The following is a 27,877-nucleotide window of genomic DNA, read 5'->3' as shown; positions in this document are numbered from 1 at the left end:
TACTGCTTTCGAAGTATTTTTCACTTAGAACTCTGGCCTAGGCAAGGGAAGCAGCATGACAGGGGTTGCATTGCCCTGTTCTAGTGAACTTCAGTTATTTTGGTAGCTCCCAGGACTTCCTGGTCTGTTGCTGCTTCCTCCTCTTCCTCCTGCTGTTGGAGTATGTCAGCCCTCTCTCAACAGTCCTTCAGTTGCTGAGATAGATAGATAGATATCATTATATATATGTAAGAAGAAATAACTCTTCAGTTAATGATTTGGTGGGCTTCTGGAACTACCCCAAGAAGGACAAGGGGTAGAAAGATTCAGCAACTTTCAGTGTCGTGTCTGATCTAAAGATAAAAGAATTTTATGAGGCAAAAAAAGGACTTGTATATACATTTGAGGACTGTTGTATGCTAACTAAAAATATCTTACAAAATTGAGGTTTGAGGAAGATTTTGAAACTTCTTTGAACAGTGCTAGGCAGTGTAATTATAAAGGTCAAATTCAGCTGCTTCTGTAACATTTATGTTCATATTTAACACCTGGAGAAGGATCACATTTACAGAAAGGATAAGGTTATTAAAAAGGCAAATTAAAAACAAGTGTTCACACAGAGTAATTTGGCAGGGGTTAATGCAGCAATAAACTCATGGTCAGATGAGCAAAAGAAAATCTGTGCCTTAGCCATCTCATGAATAAACCCAAAAAATGAATAATGTGAAGCTGTGAAGTTGTGTGCAATATTGTACTCCTAGATCTTTGCCTTCTCCTGGAAGATGTGAGTTTCCACAGGTAGGGATAGTTGTACCTTTTTGTGCAGCATCTTGTGCTGTGGCAGTCTGTGGTTGGGCTAGGGCCAGCATGCCAGTGTGACACTGCTGAGTGTGCCCTCTCACAGTCCTGTCCCTTGGAGCCCTGTACCCTGTTTGCCCTCACTCAGGGATTTTGGGGGCACAGCAGGTCTCCTTACTGTCTGTTGGAGCAAGTCAAAGCCTGCAGGATTCTTTCTTCCACTCTGAGGTTTAACTGGTGTGTAATTATATTCGATCATTAATCTAATTTTACATTTACAGTTTTATGTAAGTCCACTGTTTTTCTTTACTGTTTCTGTAGTATTAAATTGTAGACTTGTTAGCAGGGAACAGCTCTTCAGTATTTGAAATCTGTTGTACTTGGGAAGTTGTGCCTGCCAGTGATCTGTACACTAAGTATTTAATTTGTGCAGTGTGTCACTTTAAGTGTTTTACCCCATTCAGTGGGCTCGTTACACTTGCTTTGAGTGCTATTTAATGGAAATGTCTTTGCAGAACCTGGCCCGCTCAATAGCAGTCCTCTGTTGCAAGGCTGGTTTCAGCAGTTCTCTGCTACAAGAGAGAAAGCACTAGAAAATAAGACTTGTGTTGGGAACTTGTTGCTGTCACATATCTCAGACTTCTTGTCAGTGCCTGGCATGGCAATCAACTTCTGAGCTGCCTAAAGCAAACTTTATGGGGTTAAATTCTTTTACCTGTTTGTAGCAGTTTGAAAGTCATCTAGACAATGGTACCCCCAAAGGGCAGGGTAAATTATCCTGAAGGTGCTTAGGGAAATTGTATTAAATCTTGTTTTCAAGTTTTTGGAATTTTTGTTCAGTTTGGGTTAAGTTTGTCTTTTTGAATTCTTAGGTGATGAAATGTTTTTGGTAACTTCTCAGTAATCTTGATAGATAATTTCTGTCCCTGAATAAATCCAAGGATCATCATCTTATCTCTCACCTAATACTTAATTATGCCCATTTGTACAGCAGAGTGAGCCAAGACAGTGGAAGGACACGGACCAAGCTGACTATGGAGGAGCTTAAAGCATTTGTGCAGCAGTTGTTCAGCTTGCCGTGTGTTATCAGCCAGGCCCGACAAGTAAAGGTAAGATTGCATCTGCTGCTCTGATAATGTTGTGCTTTTTAACTTTGTTCTGGATTTATGGTAGTATGGTTTTTTTTAACAGATAATTTTGCCTGGAGTGGAGATGAAAAGCTTCTGTTGTAAATATGTGCACTTTTTTAAGGTGCCTGCTGCAACAGGCATTGTCAGATGTGGTGGTGCAGCGAAACAAAGATATAAGATCCCCTTCCCCTGTCACTGTCCAGGCAGCCCAGTTTTAAATCTCTGAACTGGTTACTCTTATTCCATCATCATTAATGCTCTCTGCAGAGGTGAAGTTTCTGGGTGAATCCTACCCTTTATATGTTTTTGTAGAAACCTCTGAAGGTTGCCCTGGTGTGCTTTCTCAGGGCAGCAGGAAAGCACTGCCACGTTGTCAGTTATTCTGTAAATACATCTCAGCCTTGCTTTCCAGGCTACAGCCTTCTTCATCTGTATGCGTGGCCTGCATCTCTTGCCCTTCATATTTATCTTTGCACCTGTCTGTGAGTGAATCTAGACTAATAAGTAATCCAGATCATGCTGATTCCCCTGGCTGCTATTACCATTTATCATCCTGGCACTCTGCATTATAGCAAGTGTTTTCAGCAGCAATCTTAATTTGTTTCTCTGTCACTGGTGATGAAATACTAAATAGTATTTCACCTACTAACCAACTTCTAGAAAACTCCTTAAGAAACATCCTTAACAAAGATTTTTTTGCCTAGAGAAATGCTTCTTGAGGTGTATGTTAATCACTTATTAACCTGTATGCTTTGCTTGTACAGTTTTACGAGTGTTGTGTAGAGGGCCTAAAATCCTGAACATTACCATAGGTGCAGCTGCTGCTATATAGCCAAACATACATTTAAAAAAAGTTTTGTTTGAGAAGGCCTCTTTTCCATAAGTGTATGTTAGTGTTTGTCCTTCATTCATTAATTTTATATTAACTTTTCCATGATACTTCAGTGTTGATAAGAGAGACTTTATATTGGAATTTCTTACTGTTTTTATAATACTGGCATGTTTCTGCCAAAAACAGGTTCCTTCAGAAAACCATAGGGCTCTAGTGTGCAGGTTTGCCAGGCTTGTTGATGCTGACCTTTGTCCTTCAAAGGTGTTCTTTAATGAGTTTCCCAGCAGCTAATAAAGTGGAAAGTGCTTTCTCATCCTCATATGATAGCATGGTTTTAATTCACTTCTTTCCACATACAACCTAAAAATACTTACTAGTATTTATTAATGAAATTTTATCATCATCGATTAGTAGACCTTGTAAGATTGTTCTCAGAAGGGCTTTTTTTGTTTCTAATGTATTTAAAACCTGCTTCTAATTAAACTATAATTCATAAGTGAAAGGACTGCAGGCATACAATAAACTCCTAACAGTTTTAGCTTGTATTTTTGTATAATGCTTTCTCCCAACCAGTCTATCTTCCCTCGCCCCTCAGCACTAGGAAAGTGATTCTAGTTCAAGTCCTCTGCCTATGCATGTGCGTGTTCTTGAAGCTTCAGCATAATCACTAGTCAATAAATAAATGTTATCATTTTACTGATTACAAACTGTAGTCTTTTAGTTTCTGAATGAAGTCAGATAATGATCATTTATGCCTAAGCACTCACTAGCTTTTAGCATGGCATTTGAATGCAATTATCCATCATAGTGAATAGCAAAATAATTGTCATGTTGGATGATGAGTATTTTCTAGCACAAAAGGCATTGTAATTATTAAACTGTAATAATTTACTGTTGTCACTATGGAACGTTCAGAGTATGTTCCCTAAATCAAAATCTTTATAAAGCAGATATTGTTCTTTCTTATAAATGCTTTCCGATTTCCAGACGGTCATGAAAAGCAGCATCAGGCAGAAAGGGCAGTAAGCTAAGGGTTAGGAAATGCAGGCTTTGCTCCTCATTGTGCCATCGACTTGCTGTCAGAAATGCCTGTCTTTTTGGAGGAGACTTGGGGGTGAATCAGTTGAGTATACTGGTTGAATGTCCTTGGATCAATCTCCCGCAGAGATTCTTTCCTGTCTGTTTGCTGTCTGATTTTTTTTCATTGCAGTGCCAAAACATGAGGATGAGGACAACTGCAGCAAGTGCAGTTGGATTTCTGTGAAACTGTCTCCCTTAATAAGAGGGTTTTGCATTTTCATTTCTTTCTTTAGTGCAATAAAGCCCTGATGCTTATAAGTGGTGGTCCTGCTTTAGGGAATAATAATTTCAAACTTCGCCATTGTTATTTTCATGATCTTTGGTATTTGTGTTCTCATACATCTCTGGCTTGTTATTTCTCCTCAGCATGTTTTTTTCTGCTTTGTATTGCAGTCATTACTGTAATGCCCCTAACACTGTATTGAAATGATGACCTGTTTGCAGATGTCCCTTTTCTTCCCACTACTTTAAAGCTAAGGTTGACTGGGCAGTGCTAAATATTCTGTCTTGCTGGGAGCTGTAGTCATTTGCAGTTGTACTATTTTAGGTGCAGAGTTTGGTGCCACTCATAGGCCACTCATTCATAGGGTATGAAACATTATGCCATCAAATAAGTTTAGATGGTCTGTTACTTAATTTCTGTCAGACCTGCTGGCTTGTGACAGCTAGCTAGCATTGTGTGTAGAAGCTTGGACTGATGATGTGATAATCACATACAAGATCACAGCTGACTGATCCCTCAGTAGGATTTTGTTCTGGATTCTGTGGGTGTTTTTTCCTAATTGATTTGTATTGTATGTTACTTCAGAATCTGCTCGATGATGTGGAAGAATTTCATGAGCGTGCTCAAGAAGCTATGATTGATGAGATCCCAGACTCTTCCAAGCTGCAGGAGTTGATAGACATGGGCTCTGGCCTTTATGTTGAACTTCCTGAACTGCCAAGGTTGAAGCAAGAACTGCAGCAGGCACGGTGGCTGGATGAGGTGAGATCCACCCTCTTGGATCCCCAGAGAGTCACCCTGGATGTGATGAAGAAGCTGATTGACTCTGGTGTGGGCTTGGCACCGCATCACGCTGTAGAAAAAGCCATGGCGGAGCTGCAGGAGCTGCTCACGGTCTCAGAGAGGTGGGAGGAGAAGGCCAAGGTCTGCCTGCAGGCCAGGTGAGTGTTCCTTTCCAAACTGTTCTTAGAGGTCACACATGTTCATGTTTCTCATCCTCTTTTGAGAAGTGTGGTGAAAAGCTGGGTCCTTGAAGCTGTAGTTGCCTTTGGTTTTTGCTGTTGGTTTTTTATTTACCTCCCAGCAGTTAGATTGCTCAAGAGTTGGATTTGAGATTGATGAATGGCAGCAGTGTTGATTCCCTATCATGTTGCACAGTGGCAGGAGGCTGTGGGTGTTGCTGCTGTCTTTGCTATTCATCCCCCTCGACAAAGAACCCTGACTATGCTATCTACACAAGACAGCTTTCTTGGTGTTAAGGGGTCGTGATGCTGTGTCCTTTTGAGCTCGACTGTGCCACGTCCATCAGCTTTCTCACCTCCTTGTATTTGGTAGCCAGTAGCACCCTCCAAGCATAGAGCCATGGTATCCTACACTGCAGTGTAGTGATGAAGTTGCATCACCAGCCTGTCAAATTTATGGATTTAGATGACTGGCATTTTGAGAGAAGGCTGGAATTGGGTTTTTCTTACTCTAGACCACGCCAAAGTATGATGGCTCTGGAGGGCATCGTGAATGAAGCAAAGAACATCCCTGCTTACCTGCCCAATGTGCTGGCACTGAAAGAAGCCCTGCAGCGGGCTAGAGACTGGACAGCCAAAGTGGAGGCCATTCAGGTAGGGGTTACAGCAGGGACTGGAATCTTCTGCTTGCATCCTTTTATTTAGATGTGTCCTTTATTCCTAGCACCTCTCCTCGCAAAGGTGACCTGAAGAGAAGCCCTGCTATGGCTCTTAAATGTGCTTACCAGATCTTGTGTACTTGATTTTCTTCCTGTGCATTTGTTTCCCCAGTGGTTATCCAATTTCTATTTCCCTTCCTTTTATGCATTTCAGAGTGGATGTAAAAGCTAGCAAATTCATTATGATACGGTGTTTGGTTTTGGAACTGTTCAGCATATTGTCACTGGAAATATTTAGCTGCAGCAGAGGATGCTCTCAGGTTTTCTGTTTTGCATCTGGTTGTGGAAATTTTTTTGGTATTTTCTCACTAAAATGTAAGATTTAATGGCACTGGTGGCCATAATTTTCTGAAACAGATGAGTTAGTTGAGTAACCTCCCCTTCTACTAGTCTACCCACATAACTTGATCAGAGTTCTGTGGTATTTCTAGGTGTTGATCACTGGACTAGAACTGCTTATCTTATACCAGGTACTTATTGGGAGTTGAAGCGAGAATCCCACTTGATTTCACATCAGCCCCTATACAACTCTTAGATTTAAGCAGATAGCATATAAGATAATTGTCTGGAAAAGGACTGTTGTCTTACTCCCTAAGCCAGCTGGCCATGTCAGAATGACTGTTAAAGTAAAAACTGTATGAGAGAATAGTTTAAAATAACAGTAAATTGAAACACTGCCCTCCTTGCCTTTCCTATGGAACTCTTATTTTAGGCAGTGACAAAATAGTGTATGGCTTGAAATTAAGCTGGCAACTGATGTAGTGGTGGAATTGTTGGCTTAGAAAGATTTATTTCACCCCAGAATGGGAGCAACTATGCCTACCTGGAGCAGCTGGAGAGCTTGTCTGCCAAAGGCCGCCCCATCCCGGTGCGCCTGGATGCCCTGCCCCAGCTGGAGTCCCAGGTGGCTGCAGCTCGTGCCTGGAGGGAGCGCACGGGAAGGACCTTCCTCAAGAAGAATTCCAGCTACAGTCTGCTGCAGGTGAGCAACACATTTCCCTGTCAGGAGAACACACTTCTCTGTCAGAAACTGGTCCCAATGGCCCTCAGTGCTGGTTCAGTTAACTGGATTACAGCTCCTTTTCAGGATAGAATGTAATTTCAGCTGTTCTCAGGTGAAAAGAATGAAAAAGGCAAAAAGTCTGTTTGGTTAGTCCTGTTTTATGTGTAGACAGCCTCATCTCTTACTTTTGAAGGAAGAGGGAAAGTAAAGCATTATTTTGTCATTGAAGAAATGTAGGCCTGAAATGGACATAGACCTGTCTCAAATTGATAAATGTTTTCACTTGCCTCACTGTTTTAAATGCTAAGAAAATAGATTAGATATTGTATAAACTGTGTAACTATAAGAAAAATTAGCTACCGTTTATTTCACTTCAGTGGATGTAGTCACTGTCCTTGTTTTAATAGAAATCTATCATGTGTTTGAAGATCTATCATATCTACTTGACAGCCTTCCCTTTTCTAAGGAAAAAGGTTCCAGTTCAGCTGCATTCTCAGAGGCTGTATTTTTCATTCTCTTATGCTGTTGTTAATTCTCTGCAGTTTGTCTTCACTTTTAGTGAGATGTCCAAATCCAGACAGCATCCCCACTCTGTGACTTTCCCTAGCGCCATGTGAAGTGCAGTAATTACATCTTGAATCTCAAAGGGGTACTGATGTTTAATGTTTTCCAGTGGGATTTTCCCGGTTGCAACAGCATCACAGTGGTTTTTGTTCACTTTGTGATACACTCTAGATACAGCTTTTTCTGTATATTATTCTGCCTAACTAATAATTTAATATGTTCAGATTTTGCATTTTCCTAAATGTAGAAATTTGAGCTTTCCTACATTGAATTTAATTTGCTAAATTTTAGATTTAAGTATGCATTCCAACTAGTCAAGGTGACTTAAAGCTTTATTCTTGTCCTTAAAAGAGTTTTGCAGCCTCTCATACTGATATTAAAAGGCTTATAGCATGCTTTTAGGGGTTTTTCAAGTACCAAATTGCTGATGTAAATATGAAATAGCTTTTAAGACTTGTTTGGTAAAGGCCCTTAAAGTGAATGTTGAACTGTGAGTATCTAACTGCATGTAGTATTTTGGTTAGCTATATGTATGATGGTGTAATCTGAATAGATTCTGTCATTTTAATCAGAAAACAGTGGCTGTCAGTTTGACCTGCCGTGTCACAGTGGTGCGGGTTACATTCAAATTCCATAACTATGAGATACTTCTGTCCTTACCTGTTCATTCTCTTTTTCCCAACATTGACTGACAGGTATCAAAGGTGTTAGATTGCTGAGTAGTTCTTGTTCTCTGGTGACACTGCTGTCATTCCTCTATGAGATGTCCTTGGCATCCTTCGCTCTGACAGGATAAGTTTGCTTGGTGGTTACAGGTTCTGAGCCCACGAACTGATATCGGTGTTTATGGGAGCAGTAAGAATAGGCGGAAGAGGGCAAAGGAGTTGATGGAGAAGGAAAAGGAGAAAGATCTTGACTTGGAATCCTTAAGTGAACTGGAGGATGGCCTGGAGGAGGCCAGGGACGCTGCAGCTGTGGTAAGGAGCATGAAAGGTGCTCTCTCCTGATAACATAGGCTTAAGTTGTCTCTCATCTTTCTAGAAATCCTAGGGAAGAGCTGATAAATAAATTTCACTGGAACAGATACCTCATAATGTGGTGTTTGACACGAGTATGGTTCAATTGCAGTGAAAGTAGAGGGAAGCACAGTTCAGAGTGTAACTGCTGGTATTTAATACCATTGGGTATGTGTAAGACTTAAATGCTCTCGGGTTAATATCTGTGGCTGCTCATAATATTGACACTAATTGAAATCACGTTGAAGTAATGAGGAGCAGCTCTGCCTTAACCAGTACCAACACGTTTGGTTAGGTCAATTTTGTGGTCAGCCTGCAAATCCTTGGTCGTGGGCACTGGGCTTGAAGGGGGTGTTTTATTTGGTTGCTCTTTTTTGGGGGATATTCATGCCACTTATCAGAAGAATTTGCTGTCATCTGGCTGCCCTTTCCCTGGGAACAAAGGAAATATATGCAGGCTCATTAATATGGCTCATACACAGTCTATTTGACTGTGGTATGCTCGGTTGTAGTTACCTGAAGGGAAACATTAAGGAAGTGCAAGTTGTCTGAGAAATGTGGTCACCAAGATGCTTCTGAAACAATGCTCATCTGCATTGTCTCAATAAACTGATGAATGGAACAGAGTCTGACTTCTTCTCTGGCGTCAGAACCTGTTCTTCTGGTGGCTTTATGACAGATTTAATTACCAACTTCAGAAACTTTGTAGATGGTGAGAAGGTTATCTAAAGTTTACATAGCATCTCTATCAGAAGGACCCTAGGAAGTAATGAGCAACTGAGGAGGAGGTATCTTAGATAAAGTTTCAATTAGATCACGCAGTTCCTAAATTTTGGGCTGGTTTTACATTTCTTTATATGTTTGAGTTGGCTGGGTTTTTTTCTTTTCCTGTGTTGCTAATAAAATGAAAAGTCTCTTAGCTGTGAAGGTCATGCCATGTTTTTTGTCCTCGCTGGGCAGGTGGCTGTATTCAAGGAGCGAGAACAGAAGGAAATTGAAGCCATGCATGCTCTCAGGGCAGCCAACCTGGCCAAGATGACCATGGTGGACCGAATCGAAGAAGTCAAGTTCTGTATCTGCCGCAAAACTGCCAGCGGGTTCATGCTGCAGTGCGAGCTGTGCAAGGACTGGTTTCACAGTAGCTGTGTGCCCCTGCCCAAAACGAGCTCTCAGAAGAAGGGCTCCAGCTGGCAGGCCAAAGAAGTGAAGTTCCTGTGTCCCCTGTGCATGCGGTCCCGCCGGCCGCGGCTGGAGACCATCCTGTCCCTGCTGGTGTCCCTGCAGAAGCTGCCGGTGCGGCTGCCGGAGGGGGAGGCCCTGCAGTGCTTGACAGAGCGAGCCATGAGCTGGCAGGACCGAGCACGTCAGGCCTTGGCCACCGACGAGCTGTCCTCTGCTCTGGCCAAGCTCTCCGTGCTCAGCCAGCGAATGGTGGAGCAGGCAGCTCGGGAGAAAACAGAGAAAATCATCAGTGCAGAGCTACAGAAAGCAGCAGCTAACCCCGACCTGCAGGTAGGGATGGGAGTGTCTTGCTTTTTGCTGTGCTTGCCCTAATTTAGCGTGTCAAAATGCCTTGTTTTTGTTGGAGAGGCATGGGGAAGAGGGGAGGGCAGTGAAAAGCTGTGGACTACACATGGTAAAACTTCTTACTTTGTTTAGTGCACCTCAGGTTTTGGCTGGCTTCTGTCCAGGTACATTGCTGTTCAGGAACAGGTCTCTTGCTCTGTACTCACTGTCAATAGCCACTGCTGAAGGTGCTTGTAAGAAATATCAGGTCAGCTGTAACAGCTGGGTACAGGCTTCAAGATGTGTAAACCAGTTGCTACCTTGGTGTCCAAATTCCATTTTCCTCGTGACAGAATCCAAGGTCTCAGTATTTAAATTTCTCATGGGTTGTGATTCCCAGGCATTTGGTGTCTTGTTAGTAAATTTCAGCGAGGAACGTAGTCAAACACTGATAATTCCATAGCTGACCTCTTCACCTTGAGACTGAGGTCAGGTCATGCTGTGGTGAAGAGGCTATAATTTGTAGCACTGAAGAGCAGTATCTAGATCTTTCTGGTCACTATTATTAAAAATCAGGGACTCAGAATCTAATGAAACCTTTTACTTGGATATTTCCCTATGCTTTTTCACGTCTTGCTGTGATTGGTCCCTTTTGTGATGTCCAGGCAGTTATCCTCAGGCCAAAAGAACCACTGTTTCCTTTGTTAATAACACTTCAGGTTTTTACAGATTTTTCCTGGAAATTTTATTGTTTCACTTCCATATTCCATTTTTTTTTAGGGACACTTGACAAGTTTTCAGCAGTCAGCCTTTAACAGAGTGATAGGAAGTGTGTCCTCATCCCCACGGCAGACTTTGGATTATGATGATGAAGAGACAGACTCTGATGAAGACATCAGGGAGACATATGGCTATGACATAAAGGTAAGTAATCCAGAGTGGTTTGTCTGCATGGAGTTAATACAGAATACCTGTCTTTTATTAATCCATTTTTTGGCAATATTTATTGTATCTTAAGCTGTGTATATTCTGCCCTAGGGTGTGTGGCAGAAGAGGTAGTTCTTGATTTTTTTCTGAATGTCTCCATTCTGGACTGAGATTGACTCAAAACTTCACTGAATTGTGAAGTTTTGTAATGTTTTTATTCAAAATTTCCAAAGTCCTGTTTGAATTTCAAAAGGTGCCTTTTAGTGCTGAGGAAGAAGATACACTTACAAAGGGATTTGTATTTATAACACCCTGGAGGATGGACATTGTCTTTATGCCACATTCCGAGATACCACAAGTCGTATATATAAATGTCTGTATGGAGAGCTCTTGGAAAGTTTTTGCACAGCAAAAAGATCAGTCTTCAAAAACTGCATGCTGTGTAAGAAGTTTCCTGATGCCAGAGCTGTGTTCATGTTTTCATACCTTCCTCTTCATTCAACCCTTATATAAAGGAGGTATATGTGTTCCATTTTGGAGTGTGGAATTTTTTGAGACGTCTGGATCATGTTGTAAAATTAGCATCTGGGTTCAGTTCAGAAATTGTAACTGCAGTTAAATTGTTAAAGTTCTTTAACTAGAGAAGAACTTCCAGGAGAAAAGGCAGTTGTGGAAATAACCAGGTATTTTCAATGTGTTGAATTGTTCTTTTGATATATGTAGAGAAAAAGACAATGCCACAGTTTCTTCTTGAGCAATGTTTTCTTTTTAGTGATAGTGTTATCTCTACTTTAGAAGATGCTATTTTAAGAGATGTGTAAATTCTTCTAAGGTAGATGTTCTAATTTATAGAGGGACAGCACATTCTCCAGGTCTGATTTGCTGAAATCTCCTATTTTTAGCGTTTTGTTTCTCAGCATCCTGATGCAAATACACAGATTTATCTTACAGTCCCCAGTGAAATGCCAACAAGAATGCAGTTGGGTGCTACAGCTTTTAATGAATTTAGTTTTATATATAAAAATAATCCCCAAAACTGTTCTTTGCATCAGGAGTCTTAATAAGGCATTTCTGAAGGATGTGGCATTTTCTGAGGCTGTGATAAAACATATGTCAAGAAGGATGGCATATGCTTGCCAGGATCTCAGGGTTTTGCATGAGCATAATTTCATTTGTTTAATGATTCTGTTGTCATCATTTAAAAATCTCTTACTTAACCTTCTGATTTGGATGTCAATCATATGTAATTGTAGAAACCTAGAAGTAAAAATCTGTTGGAGCACACACTGGAACACGTCTATGCATCAAAAACTGAAAAAACCAACATGGAAAAGTCAACAGTATAAAAATAATTAAATTCTGAGCGACTTTGGGGTTTTTTTTTTTTTTGGTTGGTTGGTTTTTAACTTTGCGTCTCCTAGTTTACACCTGAAGAATTTTGATTGGTTGTGTGAAAATTTGTCTTCTATTCCAATCATCAGGGAATCTACTCAGGTGGGCCTGTGCTCCTCTGGTTTCTCTGCCTAATGTAATGCAAAGTCAAGCAGAGCTTCTCCTACTGCAAAGAGATTCCTAATCTCCCTTAATGGGTTCTTCCTGCACCTGAAGGTACATGTCCCTATATCCAAACAGTCAGGCATCCATCTTAACTAATGCCTCGAGCTGTTCAGTGTCTTAAACAACACACTGAGCTGAGCACAAGTCAGTGCCATCGTTACTCTGTTCATGGAAACATTCACGACAGTCTCAGGTGTTACAGCCCTCTTCTTTCAGTATTTGGTCCGAACTTAAACTGATTTAAGACTGCTGTAAAAGTACTGATCCCAGGGCAGTGTTTGATTGTCATTATATTGATATTTGTTGCTGTGCTGGAATGCCCTTTTTTTCCATACCTCTAAAATCTTAAATAATTTCTTTCTGTAGTCACTGTAATTTACTCAGCTTACCCCTGCTTTATGGAAGATACAGGTCTTTATGAGCTTCCAGTCAGACTTTTCAAGCAAAATAATAAATTATGTAGGCTAAGAGAAAGCCTCTTCTCATCATGTTGACTTGTGAAGACCATACTTGAGGGACTGCTGAGTGAGGAAACCTGTCAAGTGTTTCTCATGTGCAACTATAAATATACTTGCCTATCTCCACAGATCCTGTGTTCATCCACTATTTAAGTAGGGATGTAATTTTTACCTTTTGCACATGGTCTTGGTATCTCTGATGGAGTGCTTCGGAGAAGGGCTTTAGGAGCAGCAGACTGCTTGGTCTCTAGTAGAATTTACTTTGAAGTAGGTATTTTCTGGATTCAGATGTTGCATGTTTTCTGTGGGTCTTTTTCAGGACAATGCCAGTGTAAAATCTTCCAGCAGCTTGGAGCCCAATTTGTTTTGTGATGAGGAAATCCCCATTAAGTCAGAAGAGGTGGTGACACACATGTGGACTGCTCCCTCATTTTGTGCTGAACATGCCTATTCCTCTGCTTCTAAAAGTTGCTCTCAAGGTATTTGCTTTTGTATACATTGAGGTAAAATTAAAAGTAAATTAAGATCAATTAAGATTAAAAAACTGGGCTGAGCAGTCAGTGAGGAGGGGAACTGCTCTGTTATCCATACGGGTTGTACAGTACAGGTTGTCTGCAGGAAGGTACAGCAGGGTTACTTTGCAGTTAGTTTCCTGATGTTTGATACATAAACCTGTGTCAGTGTGTTTTGGTTGTTACTGTTTCCCACCTTAGATTGTTGTAACAAGTATGTCATTTGGTTTTGATCTCTTCCTTTTATCTTTATGTGGCTTTGCCTGGGAGGCTTAGGTTGGATATTAGGAAAAATTTTTTCACTGGAAGGGTGGTCAGGCATTGGAACAGGCTGCCTGGGGAAGTGGTGGAATCACTGTCGCTGGAAGTGTTCAGAAAACATGTGGGTGTGGCACCTGGGGACCTGGTTTAGTGGTGGGCTTGGCATGGACTCAGTAATCTTAGAGGTCTTTTCCAGCCTTAATGATTCTGTGTCCTGGCTCCTGTCTGAAAGGTTCTAGCACTCCAAGGAAGCAGCCTCGGAAGAGCCCGCTGGTACCTCGCAGTTTGGAGCCCCCTGTGTTGGAGCTGTCACCTGGAGCAAAAGCTCAGCTGGAAGATCTGATGATGGTAGGAGATCTGCTGGAGGTATCTCTGGATGAAACTCAGCACATCTGGCGCATTTTACAGGCCACTCATCCACCCTCTGAGGACAGGTTTCTTCATGTCATGGAGGTATGGAACTTGAAGAAATATTCCCGTGTGGAACAAAAATCCCACCACAGGCTGTTGGTGGATTTATATAAATATGATCTTGAATAGCTGAGTGCTCAGTTGCTTGACATGTTTGGATTTCACCTGGAGAGAGTAATAGATTACAGAAAATAACAGAAAAAGTGGTCCAGAAATTCAGTTCTTGATCACTCCTACCGTAGCGCTATCCTCTACAGTCAACCATATTTAGAACGGTTTTCTCAAGTAGTCCCATGTGCAAACCTTATTTTAGAAGGTAACAGGTTAAGGGAGGAAACACTCTTCTTGATTATGCCTGGAAACAGAACTAATCTGCAAAAGAGTTACACGAAACATTTAGAAAGATGGAAAGTTACACTTGGCTTATATAATGTGATACTTGTATGTTACAGAACTTTGTTACTGAGGAAAACACGTTTTGATAATGCAGACAATAAGATTTGTGTTCTTCCTCAGACTAACACAGACATAGCAATGAAGATGTCCTGATTGCTTTGCCCAGCTGCCAGTGGATCAGGCAGGTTTATCTGCTGATTCTGAGGTCTAGTCAAAATCACTTAGCTGCATTCATGCGGAGGGCAAGGGATGTGTGCTGGAAGAGAAGGTCAGCTGCTGTGTTGAAGAACTTGAGTGGAGCCCATTTTTTATCATCTGTCAGTTGCAGTTAGGGGTCAATTTGACCATATGTAGTTGTGGATTACATGATGGCTTGTTGGGTTACTGAGCTGCACAGGAAGAACACAAGACGATGGTTCTTTCCTGGCTTTTTGGTGGTGTACAGTAATACAGGACGGAAGGTTACATGCTGTGAACAGTGAGGTTAGGTGAACATATTAGTTGGTGTCTCATTTTCTGAGTGCCATCCATACACAGTGGCTGAGTTAAAGTGGTGCCAAACTGCATCAGTTGGAGCTGTGTAGTATAAAACTGCCCCTGCCTCCCAAGTGCTGCTGCTTTGCCACCTTTCAGCCTGAGTACTACATAAGCTTAATGTTCTTTTAATGTAATGGTTTTGGCAGGGAGTTGATTGAAGAGCAGTTTTAATGCCAGCAAATAACAATTTATAAATAATATGCCAGACTGTTATATTAATAGTTAAGCAATGGTTTTTCCAGGAGAGTGGGGTGAGAGGTGTAGAGTGTGTGTATGTGTTACAACATTTTCTGGTTAACCTGTATGAATACTTGCTTGACTGTTGAAAACTTGCTCGTTTTGAATTGAATATATTCTATGTCTGTTCACATACAAAATAAGTAGACTTCAGTAAAATAATCTTGAGAGGATTTGGTTTTGGGTGGAGTAGCTATATTAAGTAATGTACAGTAAACAGTCTCTTTACTGGCTTCTGGTATGTTTTTAATCTATTAATAATTATTAAGGGTAAGGTATATAGCTGCATTAACTGAAATCAAGTCAGTCCTGTTTGTACAAAGGACTACACAAGTGAATCTTTCAGATATAAATGGGACTTGTCACTGTGAATGCTACCTGCAGGGACAGAGTTAGCCAATTTTAAGCCCCACTTCTGATCTGAATCTGTTATTTAAGAGCTCTTGATGACGCCAGGATATTTACAATGTCTGCCAGTTTGGAAGCTGTTCAAATAACGGATGTTGCTTTCTCTTCTTGCTTGAGTTGATGATACATTTTAAGAATTCACCAATTACTCTTTCTTAATCTCCAAAACAGCAGTTGCTTTCTCTCAAAAATAATTACAGGCAAGACTGACCTCAGATGAAAAATAAGCAAGAGCATCTAACAAATGATTAATCTTCTCAACTTCTATTAAAAAACAGTGTGAGATGGGAGTTGTAATGATTGCTTATTTTGCCTTCTTACCCTTGCTGATAATTTACTTTTTCCACTGGGTATTTTTGGCTGATTGTACTTTGACACAGTTGATAACACTTACAAATTTTTTTATAGAATGATGAAAATGAAGTTAAGTGCTTTTTTTGTTTAGAATTTGTAACGGTATGTTGTTGACTAGATTTCTTCATGCCATATCAGGGTAAAGGTAGAGGTAAGTACATTTCTCAGACCTCAGGTTTGCAGGAAATTTGAATTTTGTGTATCAAATTCAAATTTGAAATTTGAATAAAGTGTATCTTTTTTTCTATGAAGGATGACAGCATGGATGAAAAACCACTGAAAATGAGAGGGAGGGACTCTTCTGAGAGGAAGCGTAAACGAAAACTGGAGAGAGCAGAGCAGTTCTTTGGAGATATGAAGCAAAAATCTAAAGAGTTGAAAAAACTGGAAAAACCCAAGAAGAAGAAGCTAAAACTCACCATGGATAAGACGAAGGAGCTGAACAAGCTGGCAAAGAAACTGGCTAAGGAAGAGGAGCGGAAGAAGAAGCGAGAGAAGGCAGTTGTTGCAAAGGTAGAACTGGCAAAGGAGAGCACAGAGAAAAAAAGAGAGAAGAAGGTTCTGGATATTCCTTCCAAGTATGACTGGTCAGGAGCAGAAGAGTCAGATGATGAGAATGCTGTGTGTGCTGCTCAGAACTGCCAAAGGCCCTGCAAGGACAAAGTGAGTTTCCCCTTAGTTCTGTCAGGAAATTCCGTGCTAAGTCAGAACTCTTGTGCCAGTTAATATTTAAGTTGAACAGCATGAGAAACCAAAGTGGTGTGGTTAGAAATGAGAGAGGATTGAGTAGTACTTGGGTAGGTACATGGATTTAGCAGATTAAACTGTAGAACTTCCTTATTCTCTTAGGTACTTCAAAACGGAAGATGGAAAATTAGTCTGGGAAAAGGTACTCTGTTTTGGTCAGGAAGTTTAACTTCTGAAAGCTGTGTAATTTTTTGTTGACTGTGTGCAACATGCACATATGCATTGGCTGATCCAAAGGATTAATTCTTTGACTCAGAAATGTTCCTGGCTTTACTGTGTTTCTGAGCAGGAGTGGGATGTGTGATGTTCCTAAATGAAGTAGATTTTCTGTGTTTCTTGCATACACTCTGTGAACAGTGATGCTGCAGGCTGACTGATCTACAAACTTCAGTGGTTCATTTTGCTTGTTGGAGATAAATAATCAATGATTTTAGACCTGATTGGATTATTACAAAAGAAACTTGATCTGCCTCTGTGGTACTGCCAGTCCTGATTGTCAGCTTTTAACACAGACTGATGATCAAAAATCTTTTCCAAATGTTTTTTCTGTACATTTCTGTACTTTTGTACTTTCAAGAGGTGAATGCCATACATACATACTTGTCAAAAGATGGCAGATACAGGAATGTAATGACCGAAGCTGCAGCTGTTGATGTCCATTACTAATCACTTTGGACAACTTGCTCAGGAGCAGTTGGCTAAGAACTAACATAAAATCTGTATGATGATAATGTTTCTTCATTTTATATAGGTTGCCACTACTGTTGCTTTTCTGGTACATTTTCACATTCCCCTCTAAGTTGAAAGCAGAACTACAGCAGTAAAAATTTTTATAGCTGTACCAGTGGATTGCATTGGGATGGAGAATATGTGTTTCTTACCCTGCAAATCTGACTTTCTGCCCGCTGACTCCAGTTGGCATATACTTTTATTCAAAGAACTGCAGAAATCACATAATTCGTCTTTTTTCCTTCCTACATTCTAATTAATTTATTGTCTTTTACAAATTGTTCTACAGCAAGTTCAGCTCAGTTTGTATTGTAGCTTAAATGTTCTGACACTTAGGACGTTGAGTTGCAAAAGCCACTGTTTGAAAATGCAGTCTAAGAGGGTGTATTTGGAGACTCTCACCTATGCTGAAGTAACCATCCCTGAACATTTAAAATGTGTTTTAGCACACCTCCTTTGATCTGCAGAGAGCTGAGTCATCTTCCTCAGGAGCAGTCATGTGTTTGTATCCTTGCAGGATGCCAGAGGGGCAAGGTTTGTTAGAAGAGTTAGTTTGTTTTAAACTGAAGTAGCTTGTTAAAACAAGCTCTCTAGGGTCAATCATTTGTGCCCCAAAGCTGTTATGTTCTTGGTAGCTCAGGTAGGTTTAACAGGAGGTATTTTCTTCATAGAAGCCGTGCCTGTCTGTCCTTCCTTGTAACATGCTACGTGTTGCTGCTGTGCTCTCTTGCAGGTGGACTGGGTGCAGTGTGACGGGGGCTGCGATGAGTGGTTCCATCAGGTGTGTGTTGGGGTCTCCCCAGAGATGGCTGAGAACGAGGATTACATCTGTATAAACTGTGCCAAGAAACCCCTGCAGGGCCCCAGCAGCCCTGCTCACGCCCCACCTCCTCCCTTCTTGCTGAGCTACAAACTACCAGTGGAAGATCTCAAGGAGACGAGTTAGCAACTCTCGATGCCCAGAACTTGTTGGGAAATGGACCACTGGAACCCTTCAGAAAGAGAGGGTTTGAAGCTGATGTAGCCCCTGAGCTTCACTTCCAAGGATGTACAGACGTGCAGTGGAGTTGGTCCGTTCCTGACAGCTGGCTTCCTTCGGACAACGGGAATGTCGAGGCACCGTGGTACCGGCTCATCTATGCAGACACCGCCTGATGAGGAGCTCCAGCCAGTGTGTTCTGACTTGAGTGTTTCCATCTTTGAGTGTGGCTGTTGCTCTCAAGGACTGAGCAAACTCGAGGCTGTTAGATTAGACACTTCAGGGTGTTAGAAGTATGTGTTGGCAGTGGAGCTGGCCTGGAACTGGTGGGCATGGGCTGGAGCTCTTAGACCTACCAGGTTACCCTGAGGAGGTGACTTTGGAAGTTACCTTTCGCCTCTCCATGCCAACCCAGCGTGTAGAGGAATGTCTTGGGAGAGTGAAATTGCCTCCATATCCAGGCAGCTAACACTACACTATAAGGGTGGGAGCAAGTGGATGAATTTCTTTTCATTTCTCTTTTGTAGCTAAAGGGCAGAGGAGCTCATAATCTCAGAAATCAGCAAAGGTTCTGTTTACCAAAAAAGAAACCCAACTCTACTCCACTAGGCAAAATTTTTTCCTCAGTGGGAAACAACCGATCTTCCTGTCCTGAGGAGGGCCAGAAAGCATTGATAATGTTCAGCTAGACCAGACCTTGGGAAGAGCAGAGTGCTTCCCTTTCCACAGGGATGCTCTCTCCTGTTCTAGGCTTTGCTTAGAGGTCTGCACTCCTGCACATTAAAGTTGCGTGGTGCAGGATGGAGCTGGCAAGGAGGTACAGCACCCAGGGCACAGCTTCTGAGATCTGTACCCAGGGATGGGAAGGAAAGAAGACAGCCCACTTACCTCAGAGGTTACAGTGACATGTGCTTCTGTGAAAAGTTTCACTCACAACTCTTTCCAGTATCACCAGGCTACGGGCATGGCCTCCTGTGATACCAGCAAGCAGTCTGCAGATGCTGTTCACAGTGCAAACCCCCTCCCTGCTGGCTTTGCTGGATGTGTACCAGTGTACAATCAGCAACAGTTCTTGTTTGAAGTTGCCCCTGGCTTTGCCAGAGGACCAGAGGGCTTGGGGTCATCCTGGGTGACAGTTGTTTTAGTAAATCCATTTTTAAAGAAGGACTTGTTTTTACTTTTTTCTAAATGTCTCAGACTACTGACTTGTTCTATAAATAGATTATTTTTCTTTGATTTTTTTATACTTACCACTGTTAACCAGCAGCACAGACAGAGGTTCACAAAGCAAAAACCTGCCCGTGGGCTTGGGTTTTTTTATTCCATTCCTTCCTTGTAGTACAAGGAATTAGCAGTTACCTTCCCCATTCTAGCTTGACCAGCTGCCTGTGTTTAAATAGGTAAATACATTTCATGTGCTACCTTTGTGTTTGGGTTTGTTCCTGTTAGTGGGGCATCTGGGCCTTAATGACTCCAGTGGATGCTGGCCTTGTGTATGTGAATGTCTGAAGTCAGCCCCTGGGCTGTCTTGTCCCCCTCTCCACTCGCTCCCTATTGTGTTTCCATTCTTCTGCAGTTCTAGGAGTGTTGTAAGTAGTGTCCAGTCTTACTAGGAGCTGGACTGGGATTTAAAGAAATATTGACAAAAACAAAAGTGTGCTGTCTTGACTGTTCTGTGTCCCTTCTCCTGTTCTCTAATACTTGGAAGTTTATTTATCTGGCAGAATTATCCATCCAAAAAAAAAAAAAAAAAAGAACTCAGCTCAGGTAGACAGAACTTCATTGTTTTCTTCTATGTGTGCCTGCTACCTGGGAAGAGGAAAAGAGGAAAATGTGCAAAAGAAATAAGATGGAGGGCAGAAGATCCAGGGTCTTGGGAGCTTTGAGTGCAAATTGGACACAGACTTCTAATTCCTGCTCCCTAAAGACTTAATGAGGTGTTAAAAGCAAAAGCGAGCTGTGGTTAAGCATGTGGCTGAACGGGCACCCTAGCAAACTTAAGAGTATTATTTGTTTACTTATTTATGAAGGAGTCTATGCTTTAGATAGACATACCCTCTTTTTGCCTCCAATTACATTTTTTTTCTTCTCAATGTATGCTTAGTTTTGGTAAACTGATTTAAACAGTTGTTACTTTCCTTCAAGCTTTAACTGATGGTACTACATAAATGTTTCCCTATATGGAGTGGATAAACTATCTGTCACAGATGTTTAATCGTTCCAGAAGTAGACTAGTACAAGATTTCTTAAAGAATCCCAGTGTTCTGTATTCTTTCCTGACTCCTAGCATTTGTGACACAACAGAGAAAATATGGTTAGCATCTCCTGTGGGCCACTGAGCATATCCTCGTAACCATTCCTGCCTTCTCTGTCATGATGAAGTCGTTGTTGTATGTAATCACCATCAACTGGAAAAGAGACCTTTTGAGTAAAGCTGCATTGCATGTTCCTGTTTCTCTGCGTAGAAGGTGTGGTGGAGAGTGTTGACAGTAGCACTAGTTACAGCAAGATGGAAAGAAACAAACAGCTCTACAGTGCAACCGTGGTCATTCTGCTTGTAACAAGCACAGGAAAGAGCAAACAGCAGAAAGAAATGTGCAAATCATATGCAAAAGTCACGTTTTTAGTAGCTGTTTTTCATGTAGCCACATGGAGAGCCTCTGTTCCACTGTTGAAAGGAGGTTGCCACACTTCTTTCTGGTCACAGATGTCTTGTCTGCTTTTGGATAAGGTGTTCATAAACTGAAGACCATTATTAGCTTTACATCTTATTGTTTTAAGCTTGTTTTTTAAGAGCATAATTCCTATCAAAGGATTGCTGATAGTATGAACTTATGAATAAATGTTAACTTTTGGAAAAACCCGTAGATATGTAGTTAGTGGTTGAAAAACCTGAAGCTACAGCTGTGGTATTGTCTCCAGATCCTAGGGGTTTGAATTTTTGTAAAAGCATGCAGAGAAGCCAGCCAAAATTAAGCCAAGATAAAAATGTTCTTACAGGTGTGCTACAGCTGTGGGAAAACTCTCATGCTTTGGGGACAACATCTCAGTGCACAAGGAGCATTAGCTCGTGTATCTAGAAAGGTGAGTGTCTTAATGCTGTAGTCTACGAAGGCTGCTCACCACTGCTGGTGTTACTTCTTCTCGTGTGTCTGACAAAAAAGATCAAAGAAACTACCTGAGCTGTTGTGAGGAGCTGAAAATGGCCAGGGCTTGAGTTGTATAGCTTATACAAACTATGTGTTTTCAGGTTTTTCTTGTAAAAAAACAGGGCCACGAATTTGGCAGCTTTGCTTGCAGAGAGATAAATGTCACTCCTGACCTTCAGTACATTGCTTTTAGGATTTATGCTTTTGACAGGTCATCTGCAACTGAATGCTTGTGCAGCCTGGACTACTACTTCATAAGGTAATACTGTTGATATGATGGGCATTATCTGAAGGGATTGGAATACAGTCACACAGCATAAGGTAACAGGCAGTTGTCTCTTGTATCAGCCGCACTGTGAAACTTGCACTGATATTTTTCAGTTTTTAGAATCATAGAGTAATTAGGTTGGGGGTACTTCTGGAGGTCATCCAGGTCAACCTCCTGACCACAGCAGTGCCAACTTTGAAAGCAGGTGAAATTTTTCAGGGCTGTGTCCAGTAAAATGTTGAGTATTTCCAGGGATGAGCATTCGACGACCTCTCTGATTTCCCCTTTGGTTTTGTAGCATCTTCAGTGCAAAATTCACTTGCAGTAGTGTGCTTGCTGCCACTTGTAGAGTCTGGCTCTGTATTTTCTCTAATCATCCATTAGGTAGTTGGAGCCTGCAGGTGCTGCAGCCGTGATTTCCAAGCTGAACAAGCCCAGCTCAGCTTCCCTTGAGCCATGGTGTGAACTGCAGCCTTCTGATGGTCTTGGTGGTCCTTGTTGCAGGTTGGTCAATGTACTGAGGAGCCCAGAACTGAATATAATATGTTACCCTACATACAGCTTGAAAATGTTGAATACAGGGGGGAAATAACTTCCTTTACCTGCTGCTCATACTTTTACTGTGCAGCTTCCCACAGGGCTGGCCTGTACAGCTGCAAGTACTGCTGACTCCTTTTCATTCTGGCCACTGTTAGCCCCAGGCCTTCTGGTTTGTAATTTCTCCGATGCAGGACTCGTGGGCATAAACTTTCCATCAGCACATCACTTCAGCCAGGAAAGATCCAACTGAATGGGAGTTCCCTTTTCCCATGTTTTGGGCTCTGCTGCTCCTGTCCTCTGCCAGCATTGTTTGCTGTCATCTTACTGTGCCTATGCCACCACCCAGGTGGATAAGAAAAAACACCCGAGGTACTGCACTTGCAGCTGGCTGTCTCCCAAGATTTCAGATTGGTGACTGCTGAAGCCTGAGCACAGAAGTCCACCCCATTTTTCACTGCCATTGTAGGTTGTCCATCCACTCCCGAAGTGTGTTTTTGCTGTAAATCGGGGTAAACACCCACTGCTCTCCCCTTGTCCATAGAGTTCATCACAGAAGGCAACCAGACTGGGTTAAGATTATAGTGGTGACTGTTACCAGTCACTTTATCCCTCATGGGCCTGCATGTTGCTTTGAGGAGGATTGGTTCCATCATCTTTCTCCCCTTCATTGAATGGGCATGATGTACACAGGGTTCATCACAGTCTATCAAGAAAATGATCTTCCATACAGCTGTTTTCCTAGGGGTGGAAAAAGTTTCTTAGATATTCCTGAAATAACTGCTAAAATTGCTCTAAGAAGTTGAGTGCTGTAGTCTGCTTAAAGCAAGATTTGAGGCTTACTCCAGTTAAATGCAAATGAAAAGCAGGGGACTGCTTCACATCCTCTGCAGCTGTGGTCGCTAAGAATGTGTTTGGTCAGCCTGCCTGAACCAAACAGGAACTCTGCTTGGAGCACTGAGGCAGCAGGGAGGTGCAATAAAATCCAGCCCTTATCGGAATTCCAGCCACGCTGGCTTTGGGAGGGTGATAAATGCGTGGGACAGCTGGAAACTGCACAGCAAGACATGGAGAGCATTGAGCTTCGTGTAATGGGATGGCTTGGCTCGAGTGTTAAGTTGTAGGTAGAGGAAATGAAAGTAGCTCTGTTTTTCTGTTGAAAAACAGAAATGCTTGTAAGAAGCTGTGCTCTGAGTGCCTTTAAAACAAAAGCTCTGCTGCAGTGAATAGTTTTAATCCGAGGTGGGGCATTGTGTCTTAACTGGAGGCTTTTCAGAGGTCAGTTTTTGGTTGTCTGTATATCCCCCACAGCCCCCGCAAAAAGTCATTTAAAGCCAAGTGCCAGGGGGAGCTGCTGTGGGTGCTTACATCCGAGGGGAGCAGCCACCTCTGCACACAGGTCCTGGGATGATGGTTGGTGTCTCTGGCCAGCCTGGCACCTGCCGTTAATGGGTGGCTGATTTGCCAGCAGAAGGAAGGGCCGCATCCTTTCCCAGGCTGGTGCGGCCCGTGCTCGGCTCAACCCCAAGCAATGGGCGCGGCTGTCGCTCCCCGCAGAAGGGAGGTGTTTGCTGCTGCTGTTCTGTGACACAAACCCATGCTACAAACTTGAGAAACAGCTCAGGTTTTAGTGGGCTGTGGGATGAGTAGCACATTGTTTACTCCTGTCAGCTAACGATTTAACTTTTTACTTCATACAGCTGGAAATTGAGTTAATCTAGATATTGTCAGTGCATTGATAGCGTTACATCCCATTGTTTCCTTTCCCGAGTCTCTTAGGCAGGAGAGAGGCAGGAGGCAGATGCTTTAGCTTTGCCTAGAACCATTCCTGGGAGAGAATCGCTGCTGAGAGCCCCGGTGGAGAAGTGGAACCACTGGCAGCAACCCTGGCTGCTGCTGCTGGCGCAGCCCCAGGTGAGTGTGTGGTGCTGCTGCTCCCACCTGCTGCTCCCAGGGGAGGCGCCGCTGGTGTAGCCCATGACCCAGGTTTGTATCCTACTGGTGAGGGTTTCTCACTGCCTGGGCCTTACCATCCACCGTGGCATTGGCTTCCTCTGGCTCCTGGTACAAATAATCTTGGAATGGTCAGACTGGGATTTAGGGGTGTTAGAGAGTACACAAAGCTGACAAATGGAAGAGTACACAGCCATGGAAGAGCTGTTCATAACTTAAAGGATGGTTTTTTTCTTGCTGAGTAATGTGATTCCAGGAAGCTGATGGGTCAGATTCCCACTGTTCTGTTTGGAGCAGAAAATGGGCACGACCTTTGTGTAACTCCTGTTTACAGACTGTGCAGAGAGTGCTGCTGGACAAGCAATACCTGAGATTTCTGCAAAAAGGAGCTTGCTTTCGCCTTGTCCTAAGCAGCAGCTGTTCCACGTCCCTGTTTCTCTCTCAGCTCTGGTGATCTCAAAGAAACACGGTTGGTCCTTGTGCTTTTTGCTTTTGTCCCCCAGGGCCTTTCATTACACCTTGGGCAGTCCCTGCTCTCAGGGAAGTGAGGCCAAAGGGAATTGGGACAAACTTCCTTTGCAGACTTTTGTTTTGCTCCTCCCAAACTTCTTTTCCTTCCCAGCAGGGGAGGTCTTGCCTCCCACCCTCTTAGGGCTGCCTGGTTACTCCCACAAAAGCTGGGGGACTGCAAGCTGCCCATTGGCATCATTAGGACTCTTGGCTGGAAGGGGTAGCTTGCTTCAGGCATCCGCTGCATCTAATCTGAAGCTTAACTTTAACTTAACTTTTTCATCTCTGGCACTCATCAATAGAAAAATAAGATTGCCTTAAGTTATCAAAACTGACAAATTACTTTTTCTTTTTTCTTTGTTTTTTTTTTTTTTTCTTTTTTTGAGGCAAATTGAATAAGCCTGAAAGAAAGAGACTTGGTGCCAGATGTTGCAACTGACTACCAGAACAGGAATGACTTGTAGACAGGGGATCAGCCATGGTGTGAAGGCTTGTGATTCTTGCTTCAGGCAGAATTCCACCCACCTGGGAAGCTGAGTGAAGGCTCGAGGCCTTGCTCATGTTATGTGACAGAGCCCCACCACGCACGGGGCCAGTTCAGTGGATGAGTGCTGGGGAGTGCAGCTCCTCTTCTCTGTCTGCAGGGACCTCAGCAGGGCAGCCAAGGGCAGGTTAGAGAGGCAACCTGGCAGCACAGGTCCCTCTGCTTCCTCCTGCACTGCCTTGGGCTGCTGGAGACCAGAGGAGCAAAGCAAGAGACAGACTGCTGCTGCTGAGCAGTGGCCGGGAGCTGGTGGCTCTCACTCACTCCTTGTGCTCAGATGAGGGCTGCCTGTGATGTTTTTAAGAGAAAACATCTCCTGACAGTGCAAGGATTTTTAAAAATCTGCTGTAATTCTGATTTTTGGAAGCTGGAAAAACTGAACTCATGTTTTATTTCTTTTTGACCATCTTTTAAATGCCCGAGTTTTTATTTTGTCAACTTTTGCATAGAAAACTTCTTTCTTGAGAAACTTCTAAAAACCTTCTCTCACTCTGCCAACCAACGACTATCTGATTATTGGATTTTCTCCCAGAATGGAAACTTTGTGTTCTGAGTAGTTACCAGCCCAGTAGTCATGAATTAAGAAGTATCTTTTTTTTTTTCTTTACTTTTTAGAGTGTTTAAAGAAGTATGAACAGATGCTCTGAGATCACTGCCCAAATCTTGCTTGTTTAAAACCAGATTATGGGTTTTCTGTGGAGGAATCAGTTAAGTGAGTACAGCCCTGTCCAACCTCTGAGGAAAGTTTTTTCCTTTTTTCTGCCAGAACATCCCCCTTGCAGGCAGACAGGGTGCAGAGATATGCAAATCCCTGCTCTATCAATGGCTTTGCTGTCATTCTTCCTGCAGACAGTCTCTTTCAGACTTAAATCTTCACCTCAGAGGAGTAGGATGTACAGAGCATAAGGAAAGATCATCAGTGGTCCCAATGTACAGCTCCCTCTCTATCCCTCAATTTACCCTGTACCTGATCAATCTGTTCCTCCGATGCTTCTCACTGTGGGGCCACTTAAGCACCACTGCTGTCATCACTAGCCTGGAATTATGATTTCCTTTGGTATATGGTCCTCCCGTTGTTTCTTTGGCTGCAACAACAAACTGGTGAGTTTTAATTTGTTCATGCAACTACCAACTCTCCCATCAGGAGGCCCACGACTAGATTTTGGAAGAGCAGTGACTTCTGCCGTATCCCTAAGATGTGTTCAGGCTCTATTCCTGCAGTTACTCTGCAAGGGTTTGTTCAGGTTGCTGTAAAGTGGAAATAGGAAAGAGGCCTGAGGAACTGGTGGTACCTGATGGAGTTAAGGGGAAAAGAGAAGGAGATGCTAAAAACATTGAAGTCTCCAGGCTCAGGAGTCTTTGCTTGCTACTCAGCTCCTGCTTATATTATATTGTGTTTTATTATTTTATAAACATTTATGTAGGTATCTATACATATGTGCTTATATCGGCATAACCTTGCAGTGCTTGCCCTTGGCCCATAAAGAAATGAGGGTGCTTTTGTATTCTGAGCAGAAAAACCACTTTTCCTTGCTCATGTGTGCAAAGGGCCAGAGTGCTTAATGGGACAGGGTACTAAGGAGCGGTGAAAGCAGAGGTAAGATACAGATCTGCCTGCTGCACTCCCACTGCAGCTGTGACTGTGCATGCAATGCTGTGTGTTCCTGCTTTAGTCTTGGCTTTGGTGCTCCAGACAGCCAAGGGCACACCCAAGGAGCACCTGCTGTTTTCATCCTGGTCTGGGGGAAACTGCTGGCACTGGGCACAGCTGAGGGAGGGGTGACAGGAATCTGCAGCTCTGCTGCTGCTGGGAATTTGTGTTGCAACCAAAGCAGTTCTAGGGGCACTGTTCTTTTGGTCTCAGCTTATCTCCTCCTGTGCTCTGCCATGGTCATAGAGAGCAGCAAACCCGCACACTGTCACCTACACACGGAGCGCAGTGCAAGCACTGCCCGCGGCTCCTGCCTGCAGAGGAGCAGGGGGACGGCAGTGGTACCCTCAGGAGCAGGTTCTGCAGCACTCTGAGCATGCCAGCCCACACTTGAAGCAGTCCCTGAGCTCTGGCTCATGCAGAAATGTCACCTGTTTATCTCCAGTGTGCAGAGCATGGTGTCCACACACAGACGTATCTCACAGCGCAAACCTGGGCACAGAAGTGAGGTCTATGCTGCTCTGCAGGCATCCAGTGAGGACAGGGTTCTTCCAGCCTCAGGATTCTCATCCTTCAAGCCATTATTTGGAAGCAGTTATTCACTAGGGAGGCTCTGTCTAAATGAGGCTGTCTGAAAGGCTGCAGCAGAATCTTCTGTCATGCAGGAACTGCAGGCGCTGGCTTTTTGCTTCTGCCACTGTAATTTCAAAATGTACATGCCTTTCTGGGACAGAGCTTAGTGGCTCAAGCAGGAGTCAATCCTTGCTGCTTGCTTTGGCTTCTTTCTCCACTGAGCAGTCTCCAGGTTCCTGTAATGTGCCAGCCAGTGTCAGCCTCTACTTATCCCCTTTCTGTGCATGTTTGTGACAATTTTGCTTGCTACAGCCATGGTTGCTTAAGCTGAAAAACATTTCCAGGCTGAGCAGGCCAGTAGCAGGGT

General features: G+C 42.9%; 1 protein-coding gene across 3 annotated transcripts in view; it reads left to right on the top strand.

Annotated features, from left to right (window-relative positions):
• Positions 1 to 21,192, top strand: part of KDM5A (lysine demethylase 5A) — a 47,978-nt gene extending 26,786 nt beyond the window's left edge. For 2 of the 3 annotated variants that reach the window (XM_048300279.1, XM_048300277.1), the window contains 11 exons: positions 1,769 to 1,886; positions 4,628 to 4,983; positions 5,520 to 5,658; positions 6,526 to 6,705; positions 8,106 to 8,267; positions 9,267 to 9,818; positions 10,593 to 10,736; positions 13,074 to 13,233; positions 13,760 to 13,980; positions 16,123 to 16,533; positions 18,080 to 21,192. In XM_048300279.1, the coding sequence (XP_048156236.1) occupies positions 1,769 to 1,886; positions 4,628 to 4,983; positions 5,520 to 5,658; positions 6,526 to 6,705; positions 8,106 to 8,267; positions 9,267 to 9,818; positions 10,593 to 10,736; positions 13,074 to 13,233; positions 13,760 to 13,980; positions 16,123 to 16,533; positions 18,080 to 18,292 (2,656 nt within the window). In that variant the 3' untranslated portion in view covers positions 18,293 to 21,192. The remainder of the gene's footprint in view (positions 1 to 1,768; positions 1,887 to 4,627; positions 4,984 to 5,519; positions 5,659 to 6,525; positions 6,706 to 8,105; positions 8,268 to 9,266; positions 9,819 to 10,592; positions 10,737 to 13,073; positions 13,234 to 13,759; positions 13,981 to 16,122; positions 16,534 to 18,079) is intronic. The other variant, XM_048300278.1, reaches the window with a different exon arrangement.
• Positions 21,193 to 27,877: the final 6,685 nt, after the last annotated feature.

The sequence above is a fragment of the Corvus hawaiiensis genome, chromosome 4, assembly GCF_020740725.1.
Source record: "Corvus hawaiiensis isolate bCorHaw1 chromosome 4, bCorHaw1.pri.cur, whole genome shotgun sequence".
In the NCBI taxonomy this organism is placed as follows: Eukaryota; Metazoa; Chordata; class Aves; order Passeriformes; family Corvidae; genus Corvus; species Corvus hawaiiensis.
This window is presented reverse-complemented; position numbering and strand designations above follow the sequence as displayed.